The sequence below is a fragment of the Anolis sagrei genome, chromosome 5 (genome assembly GCF_037176765.1).
Source record: "Anolis sagrei isolate rAnoSag1 chromosome 5, rAnoSag1.mat, whole genome shotgun sequence".
Classification (NCBI taxonomy): domain Eukaryota; kingdom Metazoa; phylum Chordata; class Lepidosauria; order Squamata; family Dactyloidae; genus Anolis; species Anolis sagrei.
In genome coordinates this window covers 193,535,701-193,550,772 of record NC_090025.1, presented here as the reverse complement: position 1 = coordinate 193,550,772, position 15,072 = coordinate 193,535,701, and the positions used below count along the sequence as shown (strand labels likewise).

At 44.6% G+C, this 15,072-nt stretch overlaps 1 protein-coding gene across 1 annotated transcript in view; it reads right to left on the bottom strand.

The window, feature by feature from the left end:
- The window catches only part of LOC132775617 (collagen alpha-1(VII) chain-like), a 92,526-nt gene extending 78,557 nt beyond the window's left edge, over positions 1-13,969 (bottom strand). Inside the window, exons 1-4 of the mRNA XM_067468516.1 lie at positions 13,855-13,969; positions 6,615-6,795; positions 2,406-2,565; positions 818-911 (exon numbers count right to left, since the gene is read on the bottom strand). Coding sequence (XP_067324617.1) covers positions 818-911; positions 2,406-2,565; positions 6,615-6,795; positions 13,855-13,948 — 529 coding nt within the window. The 5' untranslated portion in view covers positions 13,949-13,969. The remainder of the gene's footprint in view (positions 1-817; positions 912-2,405; positions 2,566-6,614; positions 6,796-13,854) is intronic.
- Between the last annotated feature and the right edge of the window lie 1,103 nt (positions 13,970-15,072).

Below are 15,072 nucleotides of genomic sequence, written 5' to 3'. Positions count from 1 at the left end.
GAACGAATGAACAACAACAAATTAAGCTCAGACGAGAGGCCCGAGTTGTCTCAGGAAGGTTCACAAGGCCACATTCCTGGGAGAGGCCCTTCACAGTCTTCCTCAGAGGAACTGTCTGAAGATGATTTGCTAGTTGATGAAGTTAATGAGAGTGTAGATAGAAGGCAAGGCTTTTGTAAACAGAGTGTTCAAGTGCAAAGAAAATCAGTTCGTTTACAGGAAAAGAAAGATAAGAAACCTTTATCTGGGGTTAAGGTCAAGATAAATACTTTCCTTTCAGTTTTGGGATCTGGAAAACTTTTATATTGATTCATGGGAAAGAGTTGCCTCAGTTGGGTCAACATTAAAATATGACAGTCTTGCTTTCAAGTGTTCTTAGTTTCATGTACCAAGTTTTTGCCAAGCTCCTGATTTGTGTATTGGATTTTTCATGCTGCCTTGTTTCATGGATTCTGGTGCCTGTTTCATGAATGTTATACCCATGGATCTTGTTTTGCCTTGAAGCTCATGGACTAACCTTTGTTTTGGAACTTTCCTGTTTTTGCTAATTTAACTGCTTTGGTTACTTATATTCTTCAATAAACTGCTTGCTGATTTTACCAAGTTGGTGTGGTGTTTAAGTCAGAGGTGTTCCTGCTCTTGTTTGACAGAATGTTTGTGTTTGTGAGAAAATTGCTCAAATCTTTTCTTTTTGCATGGAAGGGCAAAACTATCAAGGAATTGCATCCTTATGGCACTTTACAGCGCCAAAAATATTGAACCTCCCTGGAATATTGTGTTAATATGATTTAAGCACTTGGATTTCTACTAGACGTACCCACTGCAAATACTGTTACTCCTGCGTCCTTTAGGAGCGTTGCCGGCTCTTCAACTGAATTGGAAGACTTGCCTTCTGTAATTAAGATAATTACCTGCAATTAAACACAGATGAATTAAAAATGGGAAAATAAATATGGAGAACCTCCAGTTCCAGATTTCAAGCCCTTTGTTTCATTCATTCAAGGTTGAATTGGATGGCCCTTGGAATCTCTTCCAACGCTGAGAGTTTATGTATTTGTTATGCTCTAAGACAGGCATGAGCAAACATGGGCCGTCCAGGTGTTTTGGACTTCAACTCCCACAATTCCTAACAGCCTCAGGCCCTTTCCTTTTCCCCCTCAGCCACTTAAGCCTGAGGCTGTTAGGAATGGCGAGAGTTCAATGTATTGTCGAAGGCTTTCATGGACGGAATCACTGGGTTGTTGTAGGTTTTTTCGAGCTATATGGCCATGGTCTAGAGGCATTCTCTCCTGACGTTTCGCCTGCATCTAGAATTACAACAGCAAAAAAACAGAGAGGAAACAATCAAGGACATCTAATCACCTCTCAACAAAAGATCGCCCCAGGCACTGCCAGGTCATCAAATGCTAATCAAGGTGGTCAGTTGAAACATTCACACCTAGCTCCAGCAGACAAGAGTTCTTTGTCCCACCTGGTCATTCCACAGATATATAAACCCATTTTCCTAATTCCAACAGACCTCACTATCTCTGAGGATGCTTGCCATAGATGCAGGCAAAACATCAGGAGAGAATGCCTCTTGAACAGTGGTTCTCAACCTGGGGGTCGCAACCCCCAGGGGGGTCGCCTGGCCATTTCGGAGGGGTCGTGAGGCCACCTCCATTGGCCCCGCCCCAAGGGCGTGGGCCAGGTGAGGGCTCCTTCATGCGAGGCCTGGCCTCGTGCAAAACCCGCCTCACACTCTAGTCATCCAGCGAAGAGTCCTCCGCACGAGGCCTGGCCTCGTGCAAATCCTGCCTCTCTTGCCTTGTGCTCTCGCCATCCAAGGCAGGTGAGGTTGGGGGTCACCACAACATGGTTGGGGGTCACCACAACATGAGGAACCATATTTAGGGGTCCCGGTGTTAGAAAGGTTGAGAACCACTGCTCTAGAACATGGTCATACAGCCTGGAAAAACCTACAACAACCCATTGTGAGAGTTGAAGTTCAAAACACCTGGCTGGCCCAAGTTTGCCCATGTCTGTTCAATAATTATCTCTGGTTTCTGGCTATAGATTCCAGCATGACTTTATGATAGATTTCCAGCAGATATTGAGCATGAATGTGCAATGGAAGACCTACAAATACCTTGAAAGGTGTTTGCTCTATCAACTCGCTAGGTCTTCCAGTTGCACGGGGGGCCTATGGCTTCCCAGAAAGAATGCATTAATAAAATCCATGAATAATCAAACCTGCAAGAATGAAACCTGCAAATGTGGAGAGCAGACTGTAGTCATAAACCAGGGCTGACTTGCCGGCACATGACAAGATTGCTTGAGTTTACTTCTTTCGGCGACTGCAGGTGGCACTATTGCTCTGTGCAATCTCTAATTTTTTGTCTCTCTTTGCCTTCCAGTTTGCTCACCTTTGCTGCATCTCCTCTCAAGGCTCCTGCAGTGATCAATGTGTCAACCAAGAAGGAGAGCGCATGGCCGGTCCTGGCATTGCCACCTTGGAAAGACAGGTCCCGAACTGCCACCAGCACCTCCTCAATTGTGATATAATCTGTCAGGTCGATGCTTATCCTAAGGCCAACACAAGGAAGCACAAAAAGGGAATATATTGTTACTAGCCGTCCCCTGCCTCACATTGCTATGGCCCAGTCTGTGTATACGTGCTTTGTGTGTTCGTATATTTGTGCATGTGTGTATATATGTGTGTTTACACACACACACACACACACATACATACGTGTGTGTGTGTGTGTTGTTTTGTGCATGCATTGTAATGTGTTTTTTATTTTTTGCCTTTTTAAGTGCCTTCTGCTGTGTTTTTCAGTCTTTTTATGAGTGATGGTCACTCATTGGCCTGATTGGTGTGTTGTGTCCAAATTTGGTGTCAATTCATCCAGTGGTTTTTGAGTTATGTTAATCCCACAAATGAACATTACACACACACACACACACACACACACACACACACACACACACATATATATATATATATATATATATATATATATAAAGCTGTCCCCTGCCACGCGTTGCTGTGGCCCAGTCTGTGTCACTGTGTTTTGTGTGTGTATATATGTGTGTGTATGTGTATGTATATATGTGTGTTTGCATATATATATGTGTGTGTGAGTGTGGGTGTATATATTTGTGTGTGTATATATGTGTGTGTATATATTTGTGTATTTGTGTGTTTATATGTGTACATGCATATTGCATATGTGTGTGCTTGTCTATATGCATATTTGTGTGTATATGTATGTATGTGTGAATTTGTATATCTATATGTGTGTATATGTGCATATTTGTGTGTGCTTGTGCATATGTATATGTGTGTATGAATGTGTGCATGTTTATATGTATATGAGTGTATCTGTATATGTATATATGGTGTATGTTTTGGGTTTTTAAGTCTGTTCTGCTGGGGTTTTGTGTGTGTGTGTGTGTGTGTGTGTTTATGGGTGATGGACACTCGTTGGACTGTTTTCGTGTCAATTCGTCCAGTGTTTTTTGAGTTCTGTTAATCCCACAAATGAACATTACATTTTTATTTATATAGATTGGGGTTTATTCACATTGCCAACTCTTCGTTTGATGAATTGAGTGAAAAGACTTAACCTCCTGTCTTGGAAAGATAAATATGCACCAGCTATCCTATGAGATGAAGACTAAAATACCTTAAGGCACCAAATCCCATCTGATCTTGGATGCTAAGCAGGGTCAGTCCTGGTTGATCTTTGGATGGGAGACCACTACTGAATACCAGGTGCTGTAGATTTGATTTCAGAAGAAGGAACTGTGAGTTTCTCTTGCATAAGAAAGCCTCACAAAATTCACATAGTTACCCTAAGTGGTGACATGTGCAAAAACACATTAAGTGTCAGTCACAGCTTCTCTCACAGGTTGCCATTTAAACACACACTCTTAAAATTATCCTGCTTTGAAATTAACATAGAAATGTGTCAAACTACAAAAAAAGGAGATTCTATCTGAACATTAGGAAGAACATCCTGTGAGAGCTGTTCAGCAGTGGAACTCTCTGCCCTGGAGTGTGGTGGAGGCTCCTTCTTTGGAGGCTTTTAAACAGAGGCTGGGTGGCCATCTGTCAGGGGTGCTTCAAATGCAGTTTTCCTGCTTCTTGGCAGAATGGGGTTGGACTGGATGGCCCACAAGGTCTCTTCCAACTCTATGATTCTATGATTCTATTGTCGAAGGCTTTCATGGTCAGAATCACTGGGTTGTTGTGAATTTTACAGGCTGTATGGCCCTGTTCCAGAAGCATTCTCTCTGGCAGGCATTCAAACAGAGAAGAGTTCTTTCCCCACCCTGAACATTATTTCTAGTTTCCAACAGACCTCACAACCTCTGAGGATGCTTGCCAGAAATGCAGGCGAAATGTCAGGAGAGGATGCTTCTGGAACATCACCATACAGCCAGGAAAATTCGCAACAACCCACTAACAATGAAATCTTAACTAACTAAGGTAAAGGTAAAGGTTTTCCCCTGACATTAAGTCCAGTCGTGTCCGACTCTGGGGGTTGGTGCTCATCTCCATGTCTAAGCTGAAGAGCTGGCGTTGTCCGTAGACATCTCCAAGGTCATGTGGCTTGCATGACTGCATGGAGTGCAGTTACCTTCTTGCTGGAGTGGTACCTATTGATCTACTCACATTTGCATGCTTTTGAACTGCTAGGTTGGCAGAAGCTGGGGCTGACAGCGGGGGTTCATGCCATTCCCCAGATTCGAACCTGCGACTTTTTCGTCAACAAGTTCAGCAGCTCAGTGGTTTAACCCACTGCACCACTGGAGGGCTCCTTAATTAACTAAGCCAACCCAAATATCTTTCCTGTCTCTTGTTGTCCACCAAGTGGAAATAATCTATCAGACAGATGGCAAGCTATTCAACCTCAGCAGACTGAAAGCCAAAACCAAGGTTACAACAACAGCTGTTATAGAACTCCAGTATGCTGATGACAATGTCGTCTGTGCGCATTCAGAAGAAGATCTACAAGCCACTCTAAACACCTTCGCAGAAGTATATGAGAAGCTCGGCCTGTCACTGAACATTGAGAAAACCAAGGTGCTGTTCCAGCAGTCGCCAGCCAATCCCTCTCCAATGCCAGTAATACAGCTTAATGGTGTCACGTTAGAAAATGTGGACCATTTCTGCTACCTTGGCAGCCACCTCTCCACCAAAGTCAACATCGACGCCGAAATACAACACTGCCTGAGCTCTGCAAGTGCAGCATTTTCCAGAATGAAGCAGAGAGTGTTTGAGGACCGGGACATCCGTAGGGAGACCAAGGTGCTTGTCTATAAAGCTATTGTCCTCCCAACCCTGCTCTATGCCTGCGAAACGTGGACTGTCTACAGACGTCACATGCAGCTCCTGGAACGTTTCCATCAGCGCTGCCTCCGGAAAATCCTGCAAATCTCCTGGGAAGACAAGCGGACAAACGTCAGTGTGCTGGAAGTAGCAAAGACCACCAGCATTGAAGCGATGGTCCTCCAACATCAACTCCGCTGGGCCGGCCACATTGTCCAGATGCCTGACCACCGTCTCCCAAAGCAGTTGCTCTACTCCGAACTTAAGAATGGAAAATGGAACGTTGGAGGACAGGAAAAGAGATTTAAAGATGGGCTCAAAGCCAACCTTAAAAACTGTGGCATAGACACTGAGAACTGGGAAGCCCTGGCCCTTGTGCGCTCCAGCTGGAGGACAGCTGTGACCAGCAGTGCTGCAGAATTTGAGGAGGCACGAGTGGAGGGTGAAAGAGAGAAACGTGCCAGGAGGAAGGCGCGTCAAGCCAACCCCGACCGGGACCACCTTCCACCTGGAAACCAATGCCCTCACTGCGGAAGAAGATGCAGAGCATGAATAGGGCTCCACAGCCACATATGGACCCACAAGGAAATCCATAATGGAAGACCATCTTACTCGTCCAACGAGGGATCACCTAAGTAAGTAAGTGTCCACCAGTTTAGGGTTGCCAGGTCAGAATTGTTCCAAGCAAGGAGGATTCTGATGCAAAGCCGAGTGACAGCCCCTGTCATTAAATACTATGCATTAAGTATCAACAACATTTTCTCACAGTGCATCATTCAAATACACATACACATGTTTTTCTTGGTTTAGAAATTAAGATAGCCATCAGAGAATCATAGCCTTGGAGGAGACTCAAATGGCCATCCAGTCTAACCCCTTTGTACTTGGCAGGAAGACAATCCAAGTCCTCCCAACCAATCAGGAGACCTCACCAGATTCTGAGGCAGCAACATATTTATTTGATGTACAGCTTTTACCATCAGGAAATCCTAAAATTCAGGTGGAATCTCTTTTCCTGTGATTTGAAGCCATTGTTCCAATGTGTCTCCAGATCAGCAGAAAACAATTCTGCTCCTTCTTCAGCATGTCATTTCTTCTAATATGTTGTCAAAGGCTTTCATGGCCAGAATCACTGGGTTGTTGTGAGTTTTTTGGGCTGTATGGCCATGTTCCAGTAGCATTCTCTTCTGATGTTTCACCTCCATCCTCGGAGGTTTGTTCAGAGGTCTATTGAAAATGAGGCAAATGAAGTATATATATATATATACTGGATGGGATGGATTCCTCCTTTCCTCACCTTGGTTTATCTCCATATAGCACCACACTCACACGGACACCAGCCTTTCCAAACATCGCATTTTCAAAGGTCCGGATGACGTTGTAGATGAAGTCTTTGACCTGCTGGAAGTTGCTCTCCCCGACACTCCAGGACTCATCCACAAGGAACACCATGTCTGCTCTCTCTGCCATGGCACAAGCTGAGGAAAGAGGAGGAAAGACTTGGAAGTGTAGAAATCAAAGACTCGCAGAATTAGAGAACACCCCATGCCAGCCAGTCCCAACCTCTTCTGCCAGGTCATTTTGGATCCATCAATGTTTAACATTTACAGAAATGATCAGCCACTGCCAGAAGGGACAGAAAGTTTCATCTGTGCTAATGATCATGCCATCACCACTCAAGCAGAGAGCTTTGAAATGGTTGGACAGAAGCTCTCCAAAGCTTTAGGTGCTCTTATTGCCTATTACATGGAAAACAGCTGATTCCTGATCCATCCGAAACACAGACGTGTGCTTTTCACCTTAGGAACAGACAAGCATCTCGAGCTCTGAGGATTATTTATTTATTTACAACATTTTTACCTCGCCCTTCTCAACCCCCGAGGAGGGACTCAGAGTGGCTAACACTGACAACAATTCGATGCCCCAATATCACAATATAACAAACAATATAAAATCATAAATACATAATAGATTAAAACAATAACATTAACTATACAGTCATATAGCCGTTTCCATTATCATAACAATCATCATATGGTCCAGTTCAGTGTCCAAAGTGCTGTTATGCCTGCTAGCCAAAAGCCTGGTGCCAAAACCATGTTTTCAGTTTTTTTCCTAAGGGAAAAGAGGGAGAACGCCTCTAATCTTGCTGGGGTGCGAATTCCACAAGCGGGGCGTCACCACCAAGAAGGCCCTGTCCTTCGTCTCTACCAGATGAATTTGCGAGGCCGGTGGGACCGAGTGCAGGGCCTCCCCGGTGGATCTTAAACTACAAGGCGGAAGATAAAGGGAGATATGTTCAAACAAGTAAGCTGGGCCGGAATCGTATAGGGCTTTATAGGCCAATACCTGGGAAAGAATCCCACAGAAGCATTGCATCACACTCAAATACCTGCGAGTCACTCTGGATTGTGCTCTGATTTGCAAGAAGTACTGCTTGACTATCAAGCAAAAAGTGGGTGCTAGGAATAATATTGTATGAAAGCTGACTGGCACAACCTGGGGATCACAACCAGACACAGTGAAGACATCTGCCCTTGCGCTATGCTACTGTGCTGCTATGCATGCCCATTGTGGAATACATCTCACTATGTTAAAACAATGGATGTGGCTCTTAATGAGACATACTACATTATCACAGGATGTCTACACTCAAAACCATTGGAAAAAGTATACTGTTTAGCCGGTATCACACCACCCGACATGTGTTGGGAAGTAGCATCCAGTAATGAAAGGACCAAGGAATTAACATCTCCAGTCCATCCTCTCTTCAGATATCATCCAACAGGCCAACATCTTAAATCAAGAAATAGCTTTCTAGGATCTACAGAGACATTGGCTGGAACACCTCAGCAAGCGAGAGTCCAAAAGTGGCAGGCTAGAACCCGGAACCTAATCCAGTGGCCAATAACATGAAATTGTCGAATAGCCCTGAAAGGCCCATGAGAGACCCCTTTGCCCCCCCCCCCCCCACCGGCCCCTTCTCTACAAAAGGAAGCAAGAGGAGCCATTGAGGATGTCCTTTGACATGTCAGCAGCCACCCTGAACACCGAATTGCCAAGACAGGTGATAACTGCCACCCAGGTAATAGGAAAGAAGGATCACCGACCCACCCCCCTGCAGTATAATTGAATATCACTGTCCTAGAGCTATCACAGCTGGCAGGGAGGTAACCGGCATAATGGGAACATCATTTAAAGCAATGACAAAGGCTTTTTTCCAGCTCTTAACAGGTTTAATCTATTTTAATTGGTTTTCACTGTCTGTATGAATGATATTTCATGGGCCGAGCCCAGGTGAAATGCCACGGAAGCCCAGACGTACACACTCTTGCATCGGAAATCTGGTTTTGAAATGTCATGTTTCTCCCTCCAGTTCCCTCTTTGTTTGGTGAGAAAGAGAAGAGAGACTCATGAAAATGGAAACCCTAACACACTCACACTTAAAATGGGTTGCTTCGCACATGAGAGCAGTACATGTGAAAAAGATCTTGGAGTCCTCGTGGACAACAAGTTAAACATGAGCCAACAATGTGATGTGGCGGCAAAAAAAGCCAATGGGATTTTGGCCTGCATCAATAGAAGCATAGTGTCTAGATCTAAGGAAGTCATGCTCCCCATGCTCTATTCTGCTTTGGTTAGACCACATCTGGAATATTGTGTCCAATTCTGGGCACCACAATTCAAGAGAGATGTTGACAAGCTGGAAAGTGTCCAGAGGAGGGCGACTAAAATGATCAAGGGTCTGGAGAACAAGCCCTATGAGGAGCGGCTTAGGGAACTGGGCATGTTTAGCCTGAAGAAGAGAAGGCTGAGAGGAGATATGATAGCCATGTATAAATATGTGAGAGGAAGCCACAGGGAGGAGGGAGCAAGCTTGTTTTCTGCTTCCTTGGAGACTAGGACGCGGAACAATGGCTTCAAACTACAAGAGAGGAGATTCCATCTGAACATTAGGAAGAACTTCCTCACTGTGAGAGCCGTTCAGCAGTGGAACTCTCTGCCCCGGAGTGTGGTGGAGGCTCCTTCTTTGGAAGCTTTTAAGCAGAGGCTGGATGGCCATTTGTCAGGGGTGATTTGAATGCAATATTCCTGCTTCTTGGCAGGGGGTTGGACTGGATGGCCCATGAGGTCTCTTCCAACTCTATGATTCTATGATTCTATGATTTATTTTCATATTCATAGTGACCAGGGTAAATGGCGCAGTGGGTTAAAGCGCTGAGCTGCTAAGCTTGTGACCACAAGGTCGAAGGTTCGAATCCAGGGAGCAGCGTAAGCTTCCGTTGTCAACCCCAGCTTCTACCAACCTAGCTGTTCGAAAACATGCAAATGTGAGTATATCAATAGGTATCGCTCTGGAAGGTAACAGCGCTCCATGCAGTCATGCTGGCCATATGACCTTGGAGGTGTCTACGGACAATGCTGTCTCTCCGGCTTAGAAATGGAGATGAGTACCACACCCCAGAGTTGGACACAACTGGACTTAATGTCAGGAGACAACCTTTACCTTTACCTAGGGTAAATGGTCTAAATACCAATGTTTACGCAGATCAGAAAGAATTCAGCAGTTAAGGCCAAAAACTGGGGGCAGTAAGAACCAGTTTTTGGGATTAAAAGTTGGCCCTTAGAGAATCTTCTTCAGATCAGGCATCATTTGGAATCAAGCTCAAGTCTCATGGAAACTCCTGTTTCAAGTGGTCTTATCTTTAAGGATATTCTCAGCTTTTCAAGTGGACTAGCAGGGGTTAGTCTGTTCATGGTTTTCTTTTGAAGGCTTTTTAGATATTCGCTGCTTTGGATTATAATTGCAAGCTTTTTGGACATTGCTATTATTCCTATATTGGGACACTGCTTATCTGCTGCATTGTTTGGTCATTGCTTCTGGACTTCCACCTATTTTGTAACCATCTTTCTTTTTGGGCTCCTGTAATTCTTTAATAAAAGAGGATTCTTCCTTCATTCAAGGTGTGGTGTGCTTATGATCAGAGAGCCCAGGTTCTGTTCTGGAGTGCAATAAAACTTTGCTTTCTGTCCAAGGTTTCACTATCCTCTCCCTCATTAACTCCTGCACCTGGAAAATCAATCTCAGCATCATTTTCAGACAGTTGTTCTGAGAAAAGTTGTGAAAGGTCTCTCCCAGGAATGTGGCCTTGCTCAGGCCTCTCTTCTGAACGTAACTCAGGCCCAAACTCTCATCCCCAGGCCCATCATCAGGAACACCATCCCCATTCCCATCATGTGTTGGGGTTCAGCCTGCGTGTGAACCTGAACCTGATTCCCTGATTGCTTAAACTGAACCTGATTCTCTGATTGTATTTCCTGATGCTACTGAACATGTATTTTTCCCTGATGGTAATGAAAATGTTGATTCTGAGGTCAGTGGCTTGGAAAGTGAAACTGTTTCAGAGCCAAGCAGTGATAGCTCTCCAGAGGAGTTAACACCTGGCTTTCTTAATGAGGATAGAAAAGGACAGATCTGGAAAAACAGGAGTGAATCGCAGAGTCTGTGAAGGTCAAGCAGATTAAGGGAAAAGGAAGCACAAGCTTCAGAGCCTGGAGGCGTGTCATGAAATAGTTTCTTCAGTTTTAAGTGCCTCTTGCCGGGTTGTCTCGTTAGATCAGGCATTGTTTAGACTGAGGCATTACCTTGGCAGATTTCCTTGTTTCCCGTGGCCTACATCCCAAGAGGCTTCTAGTGCTCCAAGTATGGTTAGTGGTTTGCTAACAGGTTCCAGGTTCTTACAGTGTTGCTTTTGGGTGTTCATGGATATTCCTGACTGCTGAATTTTACAGTGGTTTTTTGACTTTGCATTTTCCTCTATTTTGTAACTATTTTTCATCAATAAAAGGGATTGTTTTTTCCCACAGTCAGGTGTGGTGGATTGTTATCTTATGGTCTCGTTTCCTGCTCTGGGTTGCAACATCATGAACATAAACATGAGCATCAGTTACAATCACAGGTTGAATAGTCTGACATACAACAGGGTAGAAAAACAACACTATAGCCAAGATCCTATATCTAGAAGGGAGGGCATATCTTTGCTCTCATGGGGTTATAGCAGGCATAAGGCTGTTAGGAAATGGGGGAGTCCAAAACACCTGGAGGGCCGAAGTTTGCCCATGTCTGGTGTAGATGCACCCTCTGTTTCATTTGCACCAAGCCACAAAAATACACAACCCTAAATACCCAACCGTTTTGTCAATATGTTTCAGGAGGGGTCCCCTTCTGTAACAGAACACCGGCTCCAGACAGCTATATTAATCATAAGGGAGATATGATTTTATTTGAGAATTTCCCCTCGCCTCCTAGATTACTCCGTTTCATAAATCAAAAGGTTGCCGGGGACACGTCCAGACGCTGATTTATGGCGCTGTTCCCGGTCCTGAATTAAACGGCATTATAGTCGAGTACATTGGCTTAATTGGCAGCTGGGGATTTAATATGGGCAAAATCTGGATGGAGCTGGAATTCAAACATCCCTTTAACTCTTCAGAGTTTAAAGCTGCACTCTGTTCACACGCAAGTCCTGGTGAGTTGGCATATATAGGAAAATGTATGTCTGCTTTTGCCTGTCTTGCAGATTTCCTTACTGCCTTGTGTCCCAGTGGGTTGTGAATCTAAATGATTTAAAGGGTTTGAAAGAATGGCATGTTTACATTCACTTAAAGTATTTACATGACACTCTTTCATGTCAAAAGAATAATGATTTTTGAAAAACCCAGAGTATTTTGCAGTATGTCACAGCAGGTAATGTATCCAGTTTGAACTGGAGGTAATGTTGGGCCAGAACTTACTTTTATTTATTTACAGTATTTATATTCCACCCTATTTATATCCCCGAATCAACCCACAGGGGATTCGGGGCAGATAACAATCCACATATACATGGCCAACATTCAATGCCATTTAGACATACAACATATATAGACAGACCCATAGGTCAGCTTTCTGGCTTCATGAGGGTATGCTTGATTCTGGCCACAGGGGGAGCTGCCACTTCAACATCCACTTGTGACACCAAGTCATTCTTGCGCACACTGCTAGAAGGTTTTATGGTGTTCCAAATTTGTTAAATTAGCCTCCCCGCACAAAGCGGTCCCTAAATTTCCTACTTAGGTACAACTGTCTTTCGGTCTGTATAGGTCAACAGCAAGCTAGACTATTAATGGTCAGGAGCTCACTCCAACTCAGGCTGGCTTCGAACTCATGACCTCTCGGTCAGTAGTGATTTAATGCAGCTGGCTACTAACTAGCTGCGCCACAGCCCAGTCCAAGAGTGGGAAATGTATGGTGCTATCCACATTTGAGCATGAAGCATGAATTTCGCACATTTAGGATGGGTGACATTTGGCTTGGAAACAGTTCATGTGAAAGGGATCGAGGAGCCTCAATAACTGGACATGAGGCAAAAGTGTGATGCTGCAGCATGAGGCAAAAGTGTGATGCTACATGAGGCAAAAGTGTGATGCTGCAGCTAAAAAAAAACAAATGTGGTTCTAGGTTGTATCAATAGGAATATAGTGTCCAGATGGAAGGGAGTCATAATCCCACCATTGAGAAATTTCCCAGTCGTAGGACACTTCTGCCTCTTTTCAAGCATGGAGAGGCACTGTGAACTGACTGAGAACTGGCAAATAGAGAGAGTAAACATAGAGGCAGTGACAGACTTTGTGTTTCTAGGTGCAAAGATGACTGCAGACATAGATTGCAGCCAGGAAATCAGAACATGTTTCCTTCTTGGGAGGATAGCAAGGACCAATCCTGATAAAATAGTGAAGAGGAGAGACATCACACTGGCAACGAAGATCAGCATAGTTAAAGCAGTGGTGTTCCCCGTAGTCACCTACAGATGTGAGAACTGGACCATAAGGAAGGCTGAGTAAAAGAAGAGAGATGCTTTTGAACTGTGGTGCTGGAGGAAAATTCAGAGAGTGCCTTGGACTGCGAGAAGACCCAGCCAGTCCATACTTCAGGAAATAAAGACTGCTCATTGGAGGGAAGGATATTAGAGGCAAAGATGAAGAATTTCGGCCACATCATGAGAAGACAGGAAAGCCTGGAGAAGACAATGATGCTGGGGAAAATGGAAGGAAAATGAAGTGGGGCCGACCAAGGGCAAGATGGATGGATGGCATCCTTGAAGTGACTGGCTTGACTCTGAAGGAGCTGGGGGTGGTGACAGCCGACAGGGAGCTCTGGTTTGGGATGGTCCAGCAGGCCACAAAGAGTCAGAAGCAACTGAATGAGTAAACAACAACAAGAACTCTTTTCCTCTGGGTGGATCTTTGGCTTGCTCTTCGTCTTGCAGCTCTTCTGATGTTTGTGGTGGAGTCTCCATTGGCCTGAAGAGCTCAGTTTACTGCCTTTTCTTTGCTCTGAAGTTCAAAGAGTTGCCCAAGATCAGCCAAGGATTTCAAGAGCTGATAGGGATTTGAACCCTGGTCTCCACCCACAACTCACTACGCTATGCAGTCCTTTTGTGTTGCGGTTGTACTCCATTTTGCCCAAAATAACCCTCAAAATATATTTCACTTACTTTCTTGCAGAGCCAATATTTTCTGCTGAGCCAGAAGAACAGCCAGAGTGAGGAGGATCACGGGAGGTGACGTTTTCATTTTAGACATCATCATAAAACACCTTCCAGGTGCACAGGCATCATTGAACTGCTTGGAAAGTCAGATTCCTGCAATGGAAAACAAGGGTTTTGCATGAATCTTGTACTAGAAACCCCCCCAAACTCACCGAGCATATTATATATGAAGCTTTCAAAGGCTTTGACAATTAGGGCTGTGTCTACACTGCAGAACGAATGCAGTTTGACACCACTTTAACTGTTTTGTTTCAATGCTATGGAAACATGGGGTTGGTGACTATAGACCTTGAAAAACTAGAGCTCCCATGATTCCATAGTATTGAATCAAATTGCATTAACTGACAATGTAAACACACCCTAGGTTTGCCAGGTTGGCTGTAGATGCATCTAAACCAGGCATGGGCCAACTTGGACCCTCCAGGTGTTTTGGACTTCAACTCCCATCATTCCTAACAGCCTCAGGCCCCTTCTGCTATGGAAACATGGGGTTAGTGAAGACTATAGACCTTGAAAAACTACAGCTCCCATGATTCCATAGCATTGAGCCAAATTGTATTAATTGACAATGTAAACACACCCTATGTTTGCCAAGTTGACTGTAGATGCATCTACAGCAGGCATGGGGCAACTTGGACCCTCCAGGTGTTTTGGACTTCAACTCCCATCATTCCTAACAGCCTCAGGCCCATTCCGCTATGGAAACATGGGGTTAGTGAAGACTATAGACCTTGAAAAACTACAGCTCCCGTTATTCCATAGCATTGAGCCAAATTGCATTAACTGACAATGTAAACACACCCTAGGTTTGCCAGGTTGGCTGTAGATGCATCCTACACCAGGCATGGGCCAAAACACTCCAGGTGTTTTGGACTTCAACTCCCATCATTCCTAACAGCCTCAGGCTCCTTCCTTTTCCCCACTTCAGCGTTGGTTATGGACCAGCACTCAGCTTAACTTTGGTTATGGGCCCAGCACTCAGCATAACATTGATTATGTGCCTGGCATTCAGCTTAAATAGCTGAGAAGGAAAAGGAAGTGGGTTGAGGCTGTTGGGAATGGTGGGAGTTGGAGTCCAAAACTCCCAGAGGGCCCAAGCTTACCCATGTTTGATCTACAAAACTCAAATACAGGGGAACTCCAGTCAAGAAACAATCGGGAACA